This window comes from Gymnoscopelus microlampas (assembly GCF_963454915.1).
Source record: "Gymnoscopelus microlampas genome assembly, chromosome: 14".
Taxonomy (NCBI): domain Eukaryota; kingdom Metazoa; phylum Chordata; class Actinopteri; order Myctophiformes; family Myctophidae; genus Gymnoscopelus; species Gymnoscopelus microlampas.
Window position 1 is genome coordinate 49094542 of NC_139951.1, and position 21118 is coordinate 49115659.

Sequence of the window (21118 nt, forward strand, 5' to 3'; positions counted from 1 at the left end):
CACTACTGTAGTGTGTTTCTATAGGTAAACACCACCACACTACTGTAGTGTGTTTCTACAGGTAAACACCACCACACTACTGTAGTGTGTTTCTACAGGTAAACACCACCACACTACTGTAGTGTGTTTCTACAGGTAAACACCACCACACTACTGTAGTGTGTTTCTATAGGTAAACACCACCACACTACTGTAGTGTGTTTCTGCAGGTAAACACCACCACACTACTGTAGTGTGTTTCTGCAGGTAAACACCACCACACTACTGTAGTGTGTTTCTATAGGTAAACACCACCACACTACTGTAGTGTGTTTCTATAGGTAAACACCACCACACTACTGTAGTGTGTTTCTATAGGTAAACACCACCACACTACTGTAGTGTGTTTCTATAGGTAAACACCACCACACTACTGTAGTGTGTTTCTATAGGTAAACACCACCACACTACTGTAGTGTGTTTCTATAGGTAAACACCACCACACTACTGTAGTGTGTTTCTATAGGTAAACACCACCACACTACTGTAGTGTGTTTCTATAGGTAAACACCACCACACTACTGTAGTGTGTTTCTATAGGTAAACACCACCACACTACTGTAGTGTGTTTCTATAGGTAAACACCACCACACTACTGTAGTGTGTTTCTATAGGTAAACACCACCACACTACTGTAGTGTGTTTCTACAGGTAAACACCACCACACTACTGTAGTGTGTTTCTACAGGTAAACACCACCACACTACTGTAGTGTGTTTCTGCAGGTAAACACCACCACACTACTGTAGTGTGTTTCTACAGGTAAACACCACCACACTACTGTAGTGTGTTTCTGCAGGTAAACACCACCACACTACTGTAGTGTGTTTCTACAGGTAAACACCACCACACTACTGTAGTGACTGATGACTGCTGATATAGAGGGAACACACCCAGCCCCGTCCGATCTACGGTGCGTTCGGAAATATAGCACTGAGCACACTGGCCAATACAAACTAATAGGCGAGTGCGCTCACGGAGCACACCCTTAAATGATTTAGAAAAATATATTTTTCTCCGCTTTCTGTTGCTTTTTGGTAAAAACAACCCACATTCAACTGACCACAGCTATGTAATGGATTACCGCGGCGGCACCATTTCTTTTTCTCCGATTCTACGAGACTGGGCTACGTCTTTTAACACATTGTGTGTCAAAAACGGTCCGGACCGTTTTTGACCCAATTATATTTTTATACGTGGGGCCCACGTGGGGCGCTCTAACGAAACTATGGGATCATCCAAGGAATTTCTGAGAAGGAGAGGCCGGATGTGGATCCATGTCAAAAATCCTTTCGGTCGGCCTTTCCAATGTTAACTCCTTGACTAGAAGATTAATATCTCCATTTCTTTTTAACGTGGTGGAAGCGAGCCGTTTTCGATCGGCGATCACTCTGCAATGAAGGATCGCGTTGGAAATATTATTGTTCCAGGCGTTAGTCGGGACCCTCCGCCGTCTCGCACGCACGCTTTGTTTACATGCACTTCCGCATCTGGGCTTCTACAGCACGAAACGTATAAACGTAAGTGGATGGAAGAATAGCAGGCACTGAACGTAATAATATTTTAATAAACCTCTGGCACCCGATGTGTTAAAGCGATCGGCGGGTGGATCTTTGTGAAGAAAAATATTATATTTTTCAAAGGTTAGTGAAAACGCTCAGAATCGCTGGCCAGGGCAGCTATAGACGATGTTTTAACTTTGGCAGTCAATGGGTTAACATAACAAAATGCCACTTGCACCACCTTTCAAAGATGAGACAACAAAGCAAACACACAGATAGAAACACAGGCCTCTTCACGCTGTTCCTTCCCCACAGCGCTGCTCACTGAATGCTGATCACATTCCATGAATAATTCCACACAAACATGACGTAAACCAGTGGTTCTCAAACTTTTTCATGTCAAGGACCCCCAAATTGACACTTATTAGCCCGCGGACCCCCATTTGAAAAAATAAGCCAGGGACCCCAATAAGAGAAGGTTTATACGGCTTTCTCGCAGTGATTCTCAACCATTTTAATGTCAAGGACCCCCAGTTTGACATGTATTAGGCTACGGACCCCCATTTAATAACATTTATACCTCTGGGACCCGAATTTATATTATAAAATCAAACCATTTTGTACACTCTATGAGTTACAGAACCATAAGGGTCCATTTGGTTCCTATCCATCATTTAGCTGGGGACCCCCTGGAACCGCCTCAAGTACCCCTGGGGGTCCCCGTACCCCACTTTGAGAACCAACATGTCAGCCACCAGAAACGCCACGCCATGAACCCATGGTCCATGTCAGCCACCAGAAACACCACGCCATGAACCCATGGTCCATGTCAGCCACCAGAAACGCCACGCCATGAACCCATGGTCCATGTCAGCCATCAGAAACACCACGCCATGAACCCATGGTCCATGTCAGCCATCAGAAACACCATGCCATGAACCCATGGTCCATGTCAGCCATCAGAAACACCATGCCATGAACCCATGGTCCATGTCATTCACCAGAAACACCATGCCATGAACCCATGGTCCATGTCAGCCATCAGAAACACCATGCCATATGGGCCTGTCTTTTTGAACACACAGAGAAGCACAATGGTGGCAAAAAGTACTCACATGTTTTACTTATAAGTAAAAGTATCAATATTGCAATGTAGAAATACTCTGTTACAAGTAAAAGTCTGGAATTCTAAATTTACTTGAGTAAAATTACAAACGTACTGGTATCAAAATGTACTTAAAGTACCAAAAGTATAAAGTAGTCATTGTGCAGAATGTCCAATTTCACAAGTTTTCAAATGTATAAAAATCTTTTGAAAATAGCAGATCTACAAACTCGAGACGCATTGTAAGCTCGTAGATCGGCTATTTTCAAATGGTCTAAATGTACTGTATGTAGGGCTAAAGTGGTTAATGTATGTTTTGTAATAATAATCAAAATCTACAGTACAAAGTAACTAAAGTTTTCAAATAATTGTAGTGGAGTAAAAGTACAACATTTGCCTCTGAGATGTAGTGGAGTAGAAGTAAAAGTATTGGAAATGCTCCAGTAAAGTAAAAAATACCTCAACATTGTGATTAAGTACACTACTTGAGTAAATGTACTCAGTTACTTTACGCCACTGGAGAAGCACACAGAGGAATGCTGAACACGCCGGTCGGTCGGGTCGGTCTGACCGGTGACAGCAGGAATGCATAACGACCTTCCATTTTAGGAATGTCCTCACACCTGACGTCTAGGACGCCCTCAGAGCGAGAGAGAGAGAGAGAGAGAAGAGGTGTCGGCTGCTTGTCACAGGAACACGCTCTGGATTCCTGGAAGGCGCTAGAAGGCTTTTCATGGAGAGCTTTTTAATTCAGCGTCTATATTTCTTTATTTAGGAATCTCCCTTTTTTATTGAGACCGAGAAGCAGATAAGCGCGGGAAAAGTCGATTTGATTGATTGATGGGATACAGCGTTGATTTCGTCATCTAAAACTATGACGAAAACTAAATGAAAACAAAATAAAAACTAAGCTATGATGACTAAAACCGTGACTAAATATATTGACAATTTCGTCAACAAATAAAAACTAGACTAAAACGTTTGGGAGGGACGAGTGGAGAAGTGCAGAAGTCATCATGGGTGTGGGCGGGTGTCACACACACCGAAAATAGCAGATCTACAAGCTCACAACGCGTCGCAGCGCGACGCGTTGTGAGCTTGAAGATCGGCTATTTTCGGGATGCAGCTAAGTGAAAATCAGCCATTTCGAAGCCATCACAGCCTCTGCAAAAAAAATCTATTTTAGTCGACTAAATCGACTGTAGATTTAGTCGACTAAAACTGGAATAAAAGTTAAACGTTTCAGACGACTAAAATGTGACTAAAACTGAATCAAAATGTGATGTCAAAGTCAACACTGATCGGATACTTAATTGACAGTGCAAGAAGTACAGAGGTACAGTTATACCATAACATGCTAAAAGGATAACACACAAAGCCCAGAGGGTTTCCATTGTGGTCCTACCTATTCAATTCATCAAGACATAATAAAGACATGAACCTGAGTGAGCCGGTAGCTTTAATGACATCAGATGTGATAAACTGACACTGACTCTCAACTGTATTTACAATCACATATCTTCTCACACATGACGGCTGTTGAAGTAAAATGTAATTTAACTGAATTAATAAAGTGGGAGGGTGTTCCCAGCAGGAGTTTGGGACCAAAGCCTGTCTGTCAAATCAGCTGATTAAAGGAGAGATCCAGTCATTTTAGGTGTTTGCTTTGATGTGTCGCTAATCACTCACCAACATACAGTGGTGGAAAAAGGACTCAAATTCTTTACTTAAGTAAAAGTACCAATACTGCAATATAAAAATACTCTGTTACAAGTAAAAGTCCAGAATTCAAAATTTACTTGAATAAAAGTACAAAAGTATTGGCATCAAAATGTACTTAAAGTACCGAAAGTAAAAGTATTAAATATTTGAAAATAGACGATCTACAAGCTCACAACGCGTCGCATCGCGACGCGTTGTGAGCTTGTAGATCGGCTATTTTCAAATACTCTATGTATAAAATAGGGTTAAAATGGTTAATGTATGTTTTATAATATCATAATTTATATCTGAAGAGTAAGTAGTAACTAAAGCTTTCAAATAAATGTAGTGGAGTAAAAGTACAATATTTGCCTCTGAGATGTAGTGGAGTAGAAGTAAAAGTATTGGAAATTGGAAATACTCAAGTAAAGTACAAATACCTCAAAATCGTACTTAAGTACAGTACTTAAGTACAGTACTTAAGTAAATGTACTTCGTTACTTTCCACCACTGCCAACATACCAGGGGCAGTTGACTTTTTTCATAGAAAGCCCCTGTTGTCCATTGTGGAGACCCCTTCCACTGGCATAATGGAGAAATGTGTATAAAAGCTAGTCCTCGGTGTCGCCAAATTCTGTGAGAGAAACAAGCAACCAGCTCCATGTCGTTCCGCATAAGGGACATTCAGTGCATGTTTGAGTGTGAGGACACTGCATAATGAGGATTAGTGGGGAAAAAAAATCACACCCAGTGTGAAGTGGGCGGTGTGTGGTCATCACAACATGACTCACTTAAAAAAAAGGATAAATGATTTTTTTTTAAGTCCATACTGCTATTCATAGGGCTGCACAAGTGTCATGTGTTTCGCTAGCCAATCACAGTCCTGAATTTGCAAAGTCAGCCAATCACATTACAGTTAGTGGTGATGACACTAGCTGTAATGTGATTGGCTGACTTTGCAAAAGTATCGATTTGCATTAACAATGGAAGGGTTAGGGGTGTAGACTGAGTTGTAGACTATTGGCCAATCACGGTGCAGGATTGGTCAGTGTCCAAAACTCACTTATAGGGGGCGGTTACACCACCCCAAAAACGAACTTTGGAGCTGCTAAAATAGGCGATTTTCGTTTATCCGCATTACTCCATTATGCCAGTGGAAGGGGTCTCCACGATGGACAACAGGGGCTTCTATGAAAAAAGTCAACTGCCCCTGGTATGTTGGTGGGTGATTAGCGACACATCAAAGCAAACACCTAAAATGACTGGATCTCTCCTTTAAATACGGAAAGCAACGGATAACGTAACCATTCAACGTCATGTTAGTGAATAATCTCTCAAGACACAGATTGTGTAGAACGACCAGGATTACCCTCACAGCCACAGGAGGATCAGTATTAGTACGGCTGTTTTGTTTATTACTGCTCAGTTCTATGAGCATGGAGCCTATTGTTTACGTTGTTGAATTGATGACCAAAATAAAAAGTGCAAAGTGAAGCAACACTGACCATTTTTAGCGGATCCTGCTCTATACCTGACTTTGTCCGTGTTCACCGTCAACGTTCTGATTGGTCAGACCCGTCAACGTTCTGATTGGTCAGACACGTCAACAAAGTGATTGGTCAGACCCGTCAACGTTCTGATTGGTCAGACACGTCAACAAAGTGATTGGTCAAGCTTCACGTGACACGTGGCTATAAACACATTATAAACACATATCGATGACAAAATGTATCAAAGGCGCCGCTACCTTCACACAGGGTGTGATTTTTGATAGTATAGACCGGGGGTCCCAGTGATAAAAAAAAAAAATCTTTTCAAATGGGGGTCCATGGCCCATACATATCAAACTGGGGGTCCTTGAAATCCTATATTAAAATTGGGTGGGTCAGTCGGACGGACGGACGGTGGACCAACCCGTCAAATGGACATACTGTATACAGTATATGGAGATTTCCAACATGCACTGATGTCAGACACAACAGAAGGCGGGGGCCCAATGCACATAATGGAGATGCACATATATGGAGTCAAAGGCACAGGTGTGAGGGAACATCTAGTTATGAAGACAGTTCTCTATGAAAAAGGTGCTCTATGAGTAACACTGCTATTTACCCCCAAAAAAGGCTTTAAAGGGACTACACCATGCATTTAAAAAATAATAATAATATTTAATATCATATTGTTTATGTCCCTCAAACGTTTTCAAAAGGTTTGAGCCTAAATCAAGCCTAAGATATACTCATTCCAACTAACTTCTCTCTGGCTTATAAAGCACTTTCACCTGCAATACCAAAACGTCCTGTTGGACAAAGGGGTGCTACTGAGCAATTCTGTCTGTCAAAATACATGGGCAGAAATGAAGTGATGTAAGCAACATTGCCATTCTGAGATTTAAAAAAAGTGGAAAGAAATCGGAAGAAATGTGATCATCTGTATGTATGGTCAACTGCTCAATAATAATTTCACCATGTTGTGTGTGTGTGTGTGTGTGTGTCTCTTCACTTTGTCATTGGCCTTATGAGCCAGCTTTTTACAAAATGATGCAGTACGTACAATACTGTACATACATAGAAATGTATGTTCCTTCATGGACAGACTTCACAACGTTCTCCTGTCCTCTCGTACATTGGTTCTCCAGGGGGTCCTTGCGCGGGTTCCAGGGGGTACCCAGATAAATGTTGGATAGTTAGGAACCAAATGGACCCTTATGTTGCTGTAACTCTGAGAGTGAACAAATGGAACCAAATGGACCCGTAAGGGTCCATTTGGTTCCATTTCTACACTCTCAGAGTTATGGCTGTCCGTGGTCTAATGCAGGAGTTCTCAAAGTGGGGTCCGGGGACCCCCAGGGCCCTTCATACATCAGTCATTTCCCAAAAACTTGACATTCTTTGAAAATGTTTGAATATATTTAACATTTTTAACACCACATCTGAAAATCTTTTCAGATGGGGGTCCGCGGGCAAATACACATTAATTTAGGGGGTCCTTGACCTGAAAACGTTTGAGAACCACAGCTCTCGTACCTCGGTTCTCCTCTCTCTACAGTAGCAGCATGTCCACCAAAGAGTCAAACTGGTGGATGTCTTTCTCGTAGACGGCCAGCCGCTCTGGAACGGAGGCCAGTGTGTCGGCCAGGGAGGAGGCCTGACCGCCGAGAGCCGGCCGAGGAGCGCTGAGGAGGAGGAACTCCCTGTAGAAGGATCCCGCGTCCACGACGGGCAGCAGCTCAGCTCTGGAGAACGCCGGTTTGAAGTCTGCAAAGTCCCAGACCGGCTGTTGTTGTTGTTCTTGTCCTCCTGAGCCCTGGGACGACCGCTGGGAGCACAGGCTGCCCTGCGGGGGAGATGACGCCACCTCAGGGGAGTCAGGAGGATGAATCATGCGGTCGTTCTCCTCCTCCTCCTCCTCCTCGTTCTCCAGACCTGTGAGAGCGAAGGCTGCGAACGGCACGTCCAGGACGGCTGCTGTGGCCTGTGTGTGTGGTCTGTCCACCAAGGCACCGCGTGGTCTGTCCACGAAGACACCGTTGGGTCTGTCCACGAAGACACCGTTGGGTCTGTCCACGAAGACACCGTTGGGTCTGTCCACGAAGACACCGTTGGGTCTGTCCACGAAGACACCGTTGGGTCTGTCCACGAAGACACCGTTGGGTCTGTCCACGAAGGCTCCGTGTGGTCTGTCCACGAAGACACCGTTGGGTCTGTCCACGAAGACACCGTTGGGTCTGTCCACGAAGACACCGTTGGGTCTGTCCACGAAGGCTCCGTGTGGTCTGTCCACCAAGGCACCGTTGTGTCTGTCCACGAAGGCTCTGTTGGCGTGTGTGTCCACCAAGGCTCCCTCTCTCCTGGTCATTGTGGACGGTGGTTCCACCGCCTCACAGGAGGGAGACGGAGCACTCGTCCTCTTCCTCCTCCACCCTCCTTCATCTCTCCTCTCTGCGCTGTGGGACGGACCGTCGTCACGTCCGCTGACCCCAGGAGGGTCGGGGACGTCTCCGTCGACTGTCAGGTGAGCATCATCATCATCATCATCATCATCATCATCATCATCATCCTCATCATCATCATCCTCATCATCGGCCCCGTTAGACGGTTGGACGGGGGCCGGCGCCACCTGGCCTCGTATCCCAGCATGCAACGCCTGTCGGGGCCGACCCGGGTCGTTGTGGGGAAGCCGGTCGCCGTAGGGACCGACCAGGAAGCGGTCCACGTCGCCGTAGGAACGATCCCGGAAGCGGTCGACGGCGACGGGCACGGCGGGAGGCGGGCGCTGGAAGGGCCAGTCGGAGAGGCACCGGCTGGTGCGGTAGACACAGGACAGGGTGACGGTGCCGACGGGCGTGCCCACCGCGCCCACGCACACCGTCCCAAAGCCTTCCCCCTGCACCCGCCCTCGGCCCCCCGGCCCCCCCTCGCCCACGTAGACCCTGTAGAACAGGACGTAGTCGTGTCCCTGCCTCCTGGACAGCCGGTAGGCGGGGGTCAGTCTGGTGACGGCCAGCAGGGACTTCAGCAGCAGAGACAGACGGTTGTACACGCCGTCGCGGGACGCCGCGGCCGCGTCTCCGTCGCGCTCCTCACGGTTCACGTCCACCCGCCACGTCTCCAGCTCCATGGAGGCTCCCTCTGACGTCCTGAGGGAGATCTCCACGCACACGGAGGAGGAGGAGGAGCAACGGGGTCCGGGGCCCCCCAGGGGGGCCAGGGCCCTCTTGGCTTCACGGGTCACCTCCGGCAGGTCCTCCAGGGCCAGGTTGAAGGAGTCGGCGGCTCCGGGCGAGGAGGAGGAGGAGTGTGTGCACGTCTTCACGCCCAGGCGGGCCTGGACGATCACCTGGACGCTCTTCAGGGAGAAGGCCTTGATGAAGCCGTCCAGGTCCTTAGTGTCCCTCATGAGGAGGTTCAGAGGATGTCCTATGAACCTATGACGCAACACCACATCCATCTCCTTATATAATGTCTCTATAGAGAACCTGATGTATCCTGATGTCACTGCCACTAACACCTGGGTCACAGCCAGTGGTGGAAAGTAACTAAGTACATTTACTCAAGTACTGTACTTCAAGTACAATTTTGAGGTGTTTTTAGCGGCTCTATACCTGACTTTGTCCGTGTTCACCGTCAACGCTCTGATTGGTCAGACCCGTCAATGCTCTGATTGGTCAGACCCGCCAACGCTCTGATTGGTCAGACCCATCAACAAAGTGATTGGTCAAGCTTCACGTGACACATTATAAACACATATCGATATATAAACATAATGTATCAAAGGCGCCGCTACCTTCACACAGGGTGTGATTTTTTACTTTACTGGAGTATTTTACATTTTCCGTACTTTTACTTCTGCTCCACTACGAGACAAATATTGTACTTTTACTCCACTACAATTATTTGAACATTTTAGTTACCAGTTACTTTGTAGATATAATTATTACATTATAAACACATACATTAACCACTTTAGCCTTATTTTATACCTAGGCTATTCGAAAATTGCAGATCTACAAGCTCACAGCGTGTCACATTGCGACGCGTTGTGAGCTTGTAGATCTGCTATTTTCAAACATTGAGAGTATTTTTATATTGTGGTATTTCTACTTTTACTTAAAGTAATGCTAGGCAACTTTTTCAATAAAACTAAAGTTAAATTGTATATCTTTTGTGAGTGGCAAATGTTTCACAACACCCACTCCATGAATTTCACCTCCGAAAGCCTTTTATCTATATATTTTGAACATGGTCGGGGTTGACTGTCCCGCGAAAAATGACGTCATCTAGCCGGAAAATGGAAGCGGAAATGTACCGGTTTCCTGTTTGGCCAGAAACTACTGCACCGGTTTCCTGTTTGGCCAGGAACTACCGCGCTAATAACAAAAAGGAAACTCACGCTGATTTTAACAGATTGTATGATTTGAAGAACGAAAAAAAACAGAAAAAGAAAACACAGCTCACGGTAACTAAAGCTCCACTGGCTAAGAGAAACGATCCACAGATCGTATAAAACAATTAAAAGAACGCTTTTTGAAACACTTCCGTCTTCCGGTGAAAACGAATGGAATTCTGGGTAACAGAGGATAAACGAACGGCCTGCAGTGACGGTAATGACCAGCAGAGGCTGCTAAAAATCGTTTTTTTTTTATTTGCACTGTACAGCTTTAAGTGAAATATGTGAGTACTTCTTCCACCACTGGGTCACAGCGTTATGTTTTGTATTAGATTTCCCATTGGGGGGAATCTTAGATCCCGGGAATCTTAGCTCACATCATGTAAGAACTGTGTTAAAAAACAAACTCTGTGTCGTTTATGATATTGAGTTACATTTGATAACGTCTGTGTCTGGAGAAGATCAATAATCAGGGTGATTTGTTTATACCTGGAACACAGTTCTGATAATATGACGTGATCTACGATTCCCTTATGGGGATTCCAATAAAAACAACATCGGCGTGACCCAGGGGGGATTAGCGCCCTCTAGCGGCAGTGATGTCAGACTACATTCCACACATACCTGCCTCTGCCTCTGTCCTTAACACATCGGGGGCCAGAGGTTTATTAAAATATTATACGTTCAGTGCCTGCATTTCTTCCATCCACTTACGTTGATATGTTTCGTGCTGTAGAAGCCCCGACGTGGAAGTGCATGTAAACAAGCGTGCGTGCGAGACGGCGGAGGGTCCCGACTAACGCCTGGAACAATAATATTTCCAACGATCCTCCATTGCAGAGTGATCGCCGATCGAAAAAGGCTCGCTTCCACCACGTTAAAAAGAAATGGAGATATTAATCTTTTAGGAGATAACATTGGAAAGGCCGACCAGAAGGATTTTTGACATGGATCCACATCCAGCCTCTCCTTCTCAGAAACTCCTTGGATGATCCCAAAGTTTCGTTTTAGCGCCCCACGTGGGCCCTACGTATAAAAATAAAAATTGGGTCAAAAACGGTCCGGACCGTTTACGGCACTCGATGTGTTAACTCACGGCCAAATATAGAATTCCACCATGACGTCGTCACGAATGATGTCACAAGGATGCTGATTTTAACATGATGCTATTGTTTTGGCAGTTTGTGCAAGCCAACAGAAGGCATCTATCTGCCAATTGAAGCTTGTAGCATTGAAGTACAGCTGGGCCTGTAGACCAGTAAGTTCCTCATTGAAGGCCTCTACTACCTGAACTACTGATTGCGTCTGAAAGTGGAAAGTTCTGTCAAACTGGCAGATAGAGTATATACTGTATGGCATGATAGAGTTGGACATGAAGCCCAACTTGCGCAGAGTTAACTCAACCCTCCTCAACTAGATGCTGTAGTGTGATCGAACACACACACACACACACACACAGCGCTAGAATATGAGGTTTCTGCCTGACAGCAACCATACTGTATGTATATATAGTACATTATGTATGTACTGTACATACTGTACGTACATAATGTACAAGCACACACACACACACACACACACACACACACACACACACACACACACACACACACACACACACACACACACACACACACACACACACACACACACACACACACACACACACACACACACAGTGTTCTATATGGCCGGCTCCATTGGCGACGGGCCATAAAAGCCACAACAAACATGTCCTCATAGTAAACAGGTGGCAGAGCAGAGATCCATCACACTGTCTGTCTGTCTGTCTGTCTGTCTGTCTGTCTGTCTGTCTGTCTGTCTGTCTGTCAATTATTAAATTATAATTGAAAGGAGCTTTATTGAAATGGGAAAACATACATTTACGTTGCCAAAGCAAAAGTGTAACAAAGCAATAAAAAACAAATGTATGTACGAATACATATTGAATGTAAATAGTAATAAAATAAAAGTGTAAACAGAGCTGTGTTACATATTGCAACTTTGAGGGAAGACTTTCTTAAACTATAACAAATTGTGGATTTTGTGTCATAAATAGTCATACATCCATATAGGAGAGGTTAACCTGGTATAAACTGGTGAAAGTTGACAGCAGCATTTTGATGTTTTGCACTTGGTATAAAACCTTTGTGACAAGTAGCAGCACTTTGGGTATAATTGGTTCTTAATTGATGTGGCTATAAGTTAACTAAAGGTTCAGACTACATTAGGAGGCTCTAATGCACTGTATACGGTGTCTCAGAGCACTTTAAATTAACACCCGTTTTATATGGTCTCTGTCTGTCGGGTGTGCAAAACTGTTGCTTTTCAGAATTTAAATTCAAAAGCCTAAAAAGTAGCAGATCTACAAGCTCAGTTGTGGATCTACTAGGTGACACTGTAGTATGATCAAGTAGGCCATTCATTTATGATAAAAACACAAAAAGTTAGAATATGGAGATCAGAGGTTTCTGCCCCAGAGTGGTAAACACCACACATACCTGATCTATATACATAGCCGTACAGATTCAACTCAAAGTACACAATAGTTCCTGAGATTAACTGTTTGCTGTTTCCAAATATGAAACAGCAAATCTAAAAGTGCACTCGGTGCCGCGCTCTGAGCTTGTAGATCTGCTATTTTTAAATAGCCAAATAAATCTGAAAATGACACAGATGTGTTTCCGGATTGAATGGGTTGAAAACACATGGATTAAAGCAAAATAAAAATCATGCTGTGTTTCATAAGCAATTAGCACAATATGTAGAATTATGATGTCTTGGTTAGCCATACAACCAACCAGTTGAATACATAGCAGATTGATGCTAAAGTCTGACCAGTGGTGGAAAAAGTACTCAAATTCTTTACTTAAGTAAAAGTACCAATACTGCAATATAAAAAATACTCTGTTAATAGTCCGGAATTAAAAATGTACTTGAGTAAAAGTACAAAAGTATTGGCATCAAAATGTACCAAAAGTAAATAGTAAGTAAATAGCAGATCTACTAGCTCACAACGCGTCGCGATGTGACGAGTTGTGAGTTTGTAGATCGGCTATTTTCAAATAGCCTATAGGTATATAATAGGGCTAAAGTGGTTAATGTATGTTTCATTATATCATAGTTTATATCTGAAAAGTAACTAGTAACTAATGTTTTCAAGTAATTGTAGTGGAGTAAAAGTACAATATTTGCCTCTGATATGTAGTGGAGTAGAAGTAGTATTGGAGATTGGAAAATACTCAAGTAAAGTACAAATACCTCAAAAAACCATATACCAGCCCTGACAAAACAATCATAGTCATGTTGTATTTTAAAACAAAACGCCAGACCCCAGAGGGTTAACGACTGCTTTTTATTCAATATATCTGAGAAGCTGCTGTGAGTCCATGAGCAGCGGTTACAACATCTGTTCCTGCAGAGAAGACAGCCCACAACAACTGCTACACACTGCTCTCTGTGTGTGTGTGTGTGTGTGTGTGTGTGTGTGTGTGTGTGTGTGTGTGTGTGTGTGTGTGTGTGTGTGTGTGTGTGTGTGTGTGTGTGTGTGCCCACTGCCTCTCAGCAGACTGCATAATGGGCTGTGTGGTGGGCGGAACGGATGCCACTCCACATACCCACTAAATGCCAGGTTTGTGGGTAGAGCAAGCATATCGTGTGTGTGTGTGTGTGTGTGTGCGTGCAGTTGTGTGAGTGGGTGTGAGTGCGTGCGCTCATTTCTGTGTGTGTGTGTGGGTGCGTGCATGTTGGTGCGTGCGCGCGTGTGTGTGTGTGGGTGTGTGCGTGTGTGGGGTGTGTGTGCGTGTGTGTGGGGTGTGTGTGCGTGTGCGTGTGCGTGTGCGTGTGCGTGTGCGTGTGCGTGTGAACGTGTGCGTGTGTGTGTGTGTGTGCGTGTTTGTGTGTGTGTGTGTGTGGGTGGATGCGTGTGTGTGTGTGTGGGGGGTGTGTGTGTGTGTGTGTGTGTGTGTGTGTGTGTGTGTGTGTGTGTGTGTGTGTGTGTGTGTGTGTGTGTGTGTGTGTGTGTGTGTGAACGTGTTTGTGCGTTGGTGTGTGTGTGTGTGTGTGTGTGTGTGTGTGTGTGTGTGTGTGTGTGTGTGTGTGTGTGTGTGTGTGTGTGTGCACGCGTGTTGGTGCGTGCGTGCGTGCGTGTGGGTGCGTGTGTGCGTGTGTGGGGGGTGTGTGTGCGCGTGCATGTGTGTGTGTGTGTGTGTGTGTGTGTGTGTGTGTGTGTGTGTGTGTGTGTGTGTGTGTGTGTGTGTGTGTGTGTGTGTGTGTGTGTGTGTGTGTGTGTGTGTGTGTGTGTGTGTGTGTGTGTGCGTGCGCGCGCGTGCACGTGTGTGTGTGTGTGTGCGCGCGCGCGTGTGTGTGTGTACTGTATGTGCCATGTGACAGAATGCAGAATGTGTCCATTAGGCTTTGGATTCACCTGAGATGAAGAACATCATCATCATCGTTATGTTATGTGTACCTCTGTGTGTTTAATACTTCAACTGACTGATAGGACACGATACAGAGCTGACATGATGCAACTAGGCTTTATAATATTATAAATATTATCTTCAAAATAATATCTTCAAACTTACTAATTACTTCTTTTTAAACACATATATTATTTATTTTCCAAAAATAGTGAGAATAGCCAATGTAAAGGTCACATTACTACAGGTATTAAGATTGTAGAACAACTACTTTCTTTTTAAATAGGACTAAAAAGTAAATAGCCCCAAATACTCAAGTTAAAGTACAGATACACAAGTAAATGTACTTAGTAGTCATGGGAGCAAACGAGGACGAGGGGAGAGGAAAGTGACAGATGTTACCGCATGAGACTCCATTACCCCCCCCCCCCCCACACACACACACACACACACACACACACACACACACACACACACACACACACACACACACACACACACACACACACACACACACACACACACACACACACACACACACACACACACACACACACACAGCAGGTGGACTCAACCGTACTTGGCTCATAAAAGCTGGGGGTCAACCAAGGTCGCCCTCTACAGTAGCTTAACGAGACCTAGAGTCCAGAGACAGTAAAGGCTTGTTTATCTTTGTGTCGTCCATAGAACAGCTGATGGAGTTAACAGTCGGCTACACACACACATGCAGGCCTAAACCTCAGCCCTGTGTTCACTCATACTTTCAACCAGGACAACATTTTTAAAACCTTAAAAAAGTTTGTTTAAGTTTTTGAGCGGTGCCAGTCACTCCAACACGTGACCGAGTGTGTTTGTATGTCCGTATGTATGTATGTATGAGCACGGCATCAACAGCTGCAGCTGATTGCAACACGAATATGCAACCAGTTACACCAGCGGTGGGTAACTTTGATGATGGAGAGGGACACTATATTTCCACACTCACTCCAGAGGGACACTATATGTCCACACTCACTCCAGAGGGACACTATGTTTCCACACTCACTCCAGAGGGACACTATATGTCCACACTCACTCCAGAGGGACACTATGTTTCCACACTCACTCCAGAGGGACACTATATTTCCACACTCACTCCAGAGGGACACTATATGTCCACACTCACTCCAGAGGGACACTATGTTTCCACACTCACTCCAGAGGGACACTATATTTACACACTCACTCCAGAGGAACACTATATTTACACACTCACTCCAGAGGGACACTATATTTACACACTCACTCCAGAGGGACACTATATTTACACACTCACTCCAGAGGGCCACTATATTTACACACTCACTCCAGAGGAACACTATATTTACACACTCACTCCAGAGGAACACTATATTTACACACTCACTCCAGAGGGCCACTATATTTACACACTCACTCCAGAGGAACACTATATTTACACACTCACTCCAGAGGAACACTATATTTACACACTCACTCCAGAGGAACACTATATTTACACACTCACTCCAGAGGAACACTATATTTACACACTCACTCCAGAGGAACACTATATTTACACACTCACTCCAGAGGAACACTATATTTACACACTCACTCCAGAGGAACACTATATTTACACACTCACTCCAGAGGAACACTATATTTACACACTCACTCCAGAGGAACACTATATTTACACACTCACTCCAGAGGAACACTATATTTACACACTCACTCCAGAGGGACACTATATTTACACACTCACTCCAGAGGAACACTATATTTACACACTCACTCCAGAGGGACACTATATTTACACACTCACTCTAGAGGAACACTATATTTACACACTCACTCCAGAGGAACACTATATTTACACACTCACTCCAGAGGAACACTATATTTACACACTCACTCCAGAGGAACACTATATTTACACACTCACTCCAGAGGAACACTATATTTACACACTCACTCCAGAGGAACACTATATTTACACACTCACTCCAGAGGAACACTATATTTACACACTCACTCCAGAGGAACACTATATTTACACACTCACTCCAGAGGAACACTATATTTACACACTCACTCCAGAGGAACACTATATTTACACACTCACTCCAGAGGAACACTATATTTACACACTCACTCCAGAGGGACACTATATTTACACACTCACTCCAGAGGGACACATCATTGCTTATACAGTATAAGCAATACTGTAGCAAAAAATAGCCGATCTACAAGCTCAAAACGCATCGCAGAATCCTATAAAAGTAACATTTTTGTTTCATTTCAAATGCATTTAGTTATACTTATGTTAACTTTATACATTGGACATAAAAAAAGACAATACAATGTTCTGGCTGTGGCGTCTGCACTGACAATGCTAACGGTGTTTTTGTTCGTGCGGAGCTGGTTTTGTGTTGTATGCTCAATCGCACGGCCGCCCGCTGAATATGGGCAAGACAGACAGACCTGGTTCTCTCTCTCTACGTCTCTCTCTCTCTCTCTCTCTCTCTCTCTCTCTCTCTCTCTCTCTCTCTCTCTCTCTCTCTCTCTCTCTCTCTCTCTCTCTCTCTCTCTCTCTCTCTCTCTCTCTCTCTCTCTCTCTCTCTCTCTCTCTCTCTCTCTCTCTCTCTCTCTCTCTCTCTCTCTCTCTCTACGTCTCTCTCTCTCTCTCTGGTTGACAGTGTGATGGATGGCGTTGGGCTAATCCACTCCTACATTTAAGATTAGAGCGAACGAGTTGGGGGAGGGGGGGGGGGGGGGGGCGAGAGCAAGCAAGAAAGTAGAGAAAACAGAGGAGAAAAGACAGTGAAATGGAGAGAGAGAGAGAGAGAGAGAGAGAGAGAGAGAGAGAGAGAGAGAAAAGGGATCGACATGAATCCATGTTTACACTTTTGTAATTGCTCAGGATTTTTGCTGTGCTGAAAAATAGCAGACCTACAGGCTCATAATTTGACCCCATGCGAAGGGTTTGTTGATCTGCTATTTTATTTTCTTGCTATTCTTTGTACGGTGAAGTGGCATCCAACAACACATCCAACAACACATCCAACAACACATCCAACAACACATCCAACGATATTTTGGAAGCAAAACGTTGTGATTCACATTTCCCAGGATGCAGTGCGTGTGCAAAGCTCAATGTGGGCTCTGAGCAACGAGTGAGACGTTTCTGCTTTACAGAGAGGGAGATAAACCAGCCTTAAAGGGTTAGACCACTGTGGTAGAGGTTTGGGTTGTGTAGCTACCTTGGTAGAGGTTTGGGTTGTGGAGTTGCCTTGCAATGGTGCAACTCCAAAAATAAATGCTCCATTGCTTAGACATTGATCATTCAAAATATGCTCCTCATTGACTTTGACATTGTTCGGTGAAACAGCTCTCAAAGTCACTCTTTTAGGACGTAAACGAACACAAACGAAGCTGATTCAGACGATATAGAGCATCACCAAACACAGTACTGTTTGTTTTTTAAATACAAATGTCAACTTCCTGTTGATTTTGCTATTTTTATTAGGAAGAAAACCCGGAATGGATCAGTGGATCCGCATCCGGATCTTGAAATGGTAAAAACCCCCCGGGGGTTTCCAGGGGGTCCCCAGATAAAGTAGTTAACCTAGCATAACATTAAAAACAGCAGAGGTATGTCATGCCTCGCTGCAAGCGTTACTATTTTCAATTGTGTTAAAATATCAAAAATGTTTGGAAAATGTAGTAGAATTTTGCATATTTCTTAACATAAATATTATTTTCTGGGGGGTGGGGGGTCCGTAGCACGAAATATTGTCAGATGGGGGTCCACGGCCTAATACATATTAATTTGGGGGTCCTCTACATGAAACCACTTCTGCTCTACACAAAGAGAGCGATATAAACCAGCCATAAGCAACCTGTCTGTTACACACAACCCCCCAGGGGCTGCACAAAGGCTCAAACACCAACGCATAACGCACGCACGCACGCACGCACGCACGCACGCACACACACACACACACACACACACACACACACACACACACACACACACACACACACACACACACACACACACACACACACACACACACACACACACACACACACACACACACACACACACACACACACACACACGTCTACAAAACATCAGAGAGAAACCCTCCAAAGTAAACACGCGGCGCCGGTCGCCATGGTAACAGTTTGGTGAGGGGAAACGCAGAGCCCCGTCCACCTGGTGGGAGGGGCTAATGGAGGGACACGATGATAGGCTGTCTGACTGGGAGGGGGAGGGGCTAATGGCGGGACAGCGTTGGAAGACAACTATGAATTATTTGCTTCGCGAATGAATCTATCCATTGATTATTTGAGTACTTCTGTAATTAATCAAATAATCGAGAAGCGTGTTTATTTATCGATTAGTACTTGTGTTTTCTTCTGAACACATTTTTGCTACAACTGCATATTTTGCCCAAAACTCACAAATCGATACACGTCATTTATGGCAGTGGTTCTCAAACTATTTCATGTCAAGGACCCCCAAATTGACACTTATTAGCCCGCGGACCCCCATTTGAAAAGATAAGCAGGGACCCCAATAAGAGAAGGTTTATACACGGCTTTCTAGCAGTGATTCTCAACCATTTTAATGTCAAGGACCCCCAGTTTGACATGTATTAGGGCTACGGACCCCCATTTAATGCCATTTATACCTCTGGGACCTGAATTTATATTATAAAATCAATGTTAATTTAACTCTGAGAGTGTACAAATGGAACCAAATGGACCCGTCAGAGTCCATTTGGTTCCATTTGTACACTCTCAGAGTTACAGAACCATAAGGGTCCATTTGGTTCCTATCCATCATTTAGCTGGGGACCCCCTGGAACCGCCTCAAGTACCCCTGGGGGTCCCCGTACCCCACTTTGAGAACCAATGATTTATGGAGTCATGTGATCAAGGATGTACACAGTACCAGTCAGATTCCGATTAATCTCTCAAGAACAGATTCAGAGCTGCACTTGAATCTGTCGGTAGCCTCGTTGAGAACCTATGAACATTGGCTACAAGTGGGCGGGCCTTCAGATCAGGAAGCAGGCCGCGCTTTACCCAATCGAAATGTAGTGGGCGGGATTTACATGTGTGCGGCTCGCTTCCCCACTGGAAACAAACCGAAACTAATTTAACAATAGCGTCCTCGGAGCCGACAAAACCACAGAGAGTTAGTAACATTTTAACTTGCTCTTTCATCATAGAAACAAGTGGGCTTATAACCAAAACCATCCATGTTCTTTGGGAGAAGTGGTGTTAGTGTTCCGTGGAGAAATATTGTTAGTGGGAATGAAAACATAGGCGCACCACCGGAAGTGAAAGGCTGAAGGCAGACCAAAACCCCGGTTTCCAGTCAGCATGGCTCTAGTTAATCACCCCCCCCCCCCCCAGAGTCAAATGCAAAAGTGAAAAGCAGCAGAGGGCGCTGTTCTTCCTTTTTATTTGACGATGGGTTCCCAGATTGGATTCCGATTGGCTATGACTGCCATCAAAAAAATCATGGGCCCTGGGTATAGACCATATTCACACGGCGGCCATGTTTCTATGACGTCAATGAAAGTAGCCATGTTAAATTCCAATATGGCCGCCGTGTGAATATGGTCTATAGGCAACCCGGCCTGGTGCAGATCTGCACTCAGAGGAGCGCACTTTTACTAGCTTATAATTAATTCATTCAATTAAGTTCTATTAGCTGCTGCAACCCCTAGAGGTCACTATTACTCTCTCATGGACCCATACCAGAACCTGCAAATGGACCCCAGCTGTGTGCTTGTAGGATCAGCTGACTCTCCAGCAGTGACAGAAAAAGTACTTGTGTATTGTACTTACAGTAAGTAAAACTATCAATACTGCAATGTAAGAATACTCTGTTACAAGTAAAAGTCACGCATTCAAAATTTACAGTAAGAGTAAAAGTAGAAAAGTATTGGTATCAAAATGTACTCAAAAGTACCAAAAGTAGCAAGTACTCATTATGCAGAATGTCCCATTTCACAAGTTTTCAAATGTATAAAAAATGTTTTGAAAATAGCCGATCTACAAGCTCACAATGCGTCGCATTGCGACGCATTGTGAGCATGTAGATCGGCTATTTTCAAATGGCTGAAATGTATATAGGGATGAAGTGGTTAATGTGTGTTTTGTAATAATAATCAACATCTACAAAGCAACTAAAGTTATCAAATAATTGTAGTGGAGTAAAAGTATAATATTTTGCCTCTGAGATGTACTGAAAATTGTAAATACTCCAGTAAAGTACTTCAGTACAGTACTTTAGTTACTTTCCAACGATGCTTCTCAAGGTTACGTCTAGCAGCGTTCAACACAAGATGGCGTATGCACTTGTCGGCCAGCGTGCGTTGTGTTGTGAGCTTCGGACGGGAGCTTTTTCCATCTCTTTGTTGTTTATACAGAGGTCAAACTGT

General features: G+C 44.4%; 2 protein-coding genes across 2 annotated transcripts in view; both read right to left on the reverse strand.

Annotated features, from left to right (window-relative positions):
- The window catches only part of tanc2b (tetratricopeptide repeat, ankyrin repeat and coiled-coil containing 2b), a 325118-nt gene that overhangs the window by 109060 nt on the left and 194940 nt on the right, over positions 1 to 21118 (reverse strand). The gene's annotated exons all lie outside the window — the stretch shown is intronic.
- On the reverse strand, positions 7390 to 9297 carry LOC311059586 (autophagy-related protein 13-like; the record flags this gene model as incomplete). The annotated part of the gene is made up of 2 exons (XM_084077592.1): positions 7390 to 8354; positions 8508 to 9297. 2 exons carry the CDS (start codon positions 9295 to 9297, stop codon positions 7390 to 7392), a joined length of 1755 nt encoding a protein of 584 aa, XP_083933718.1.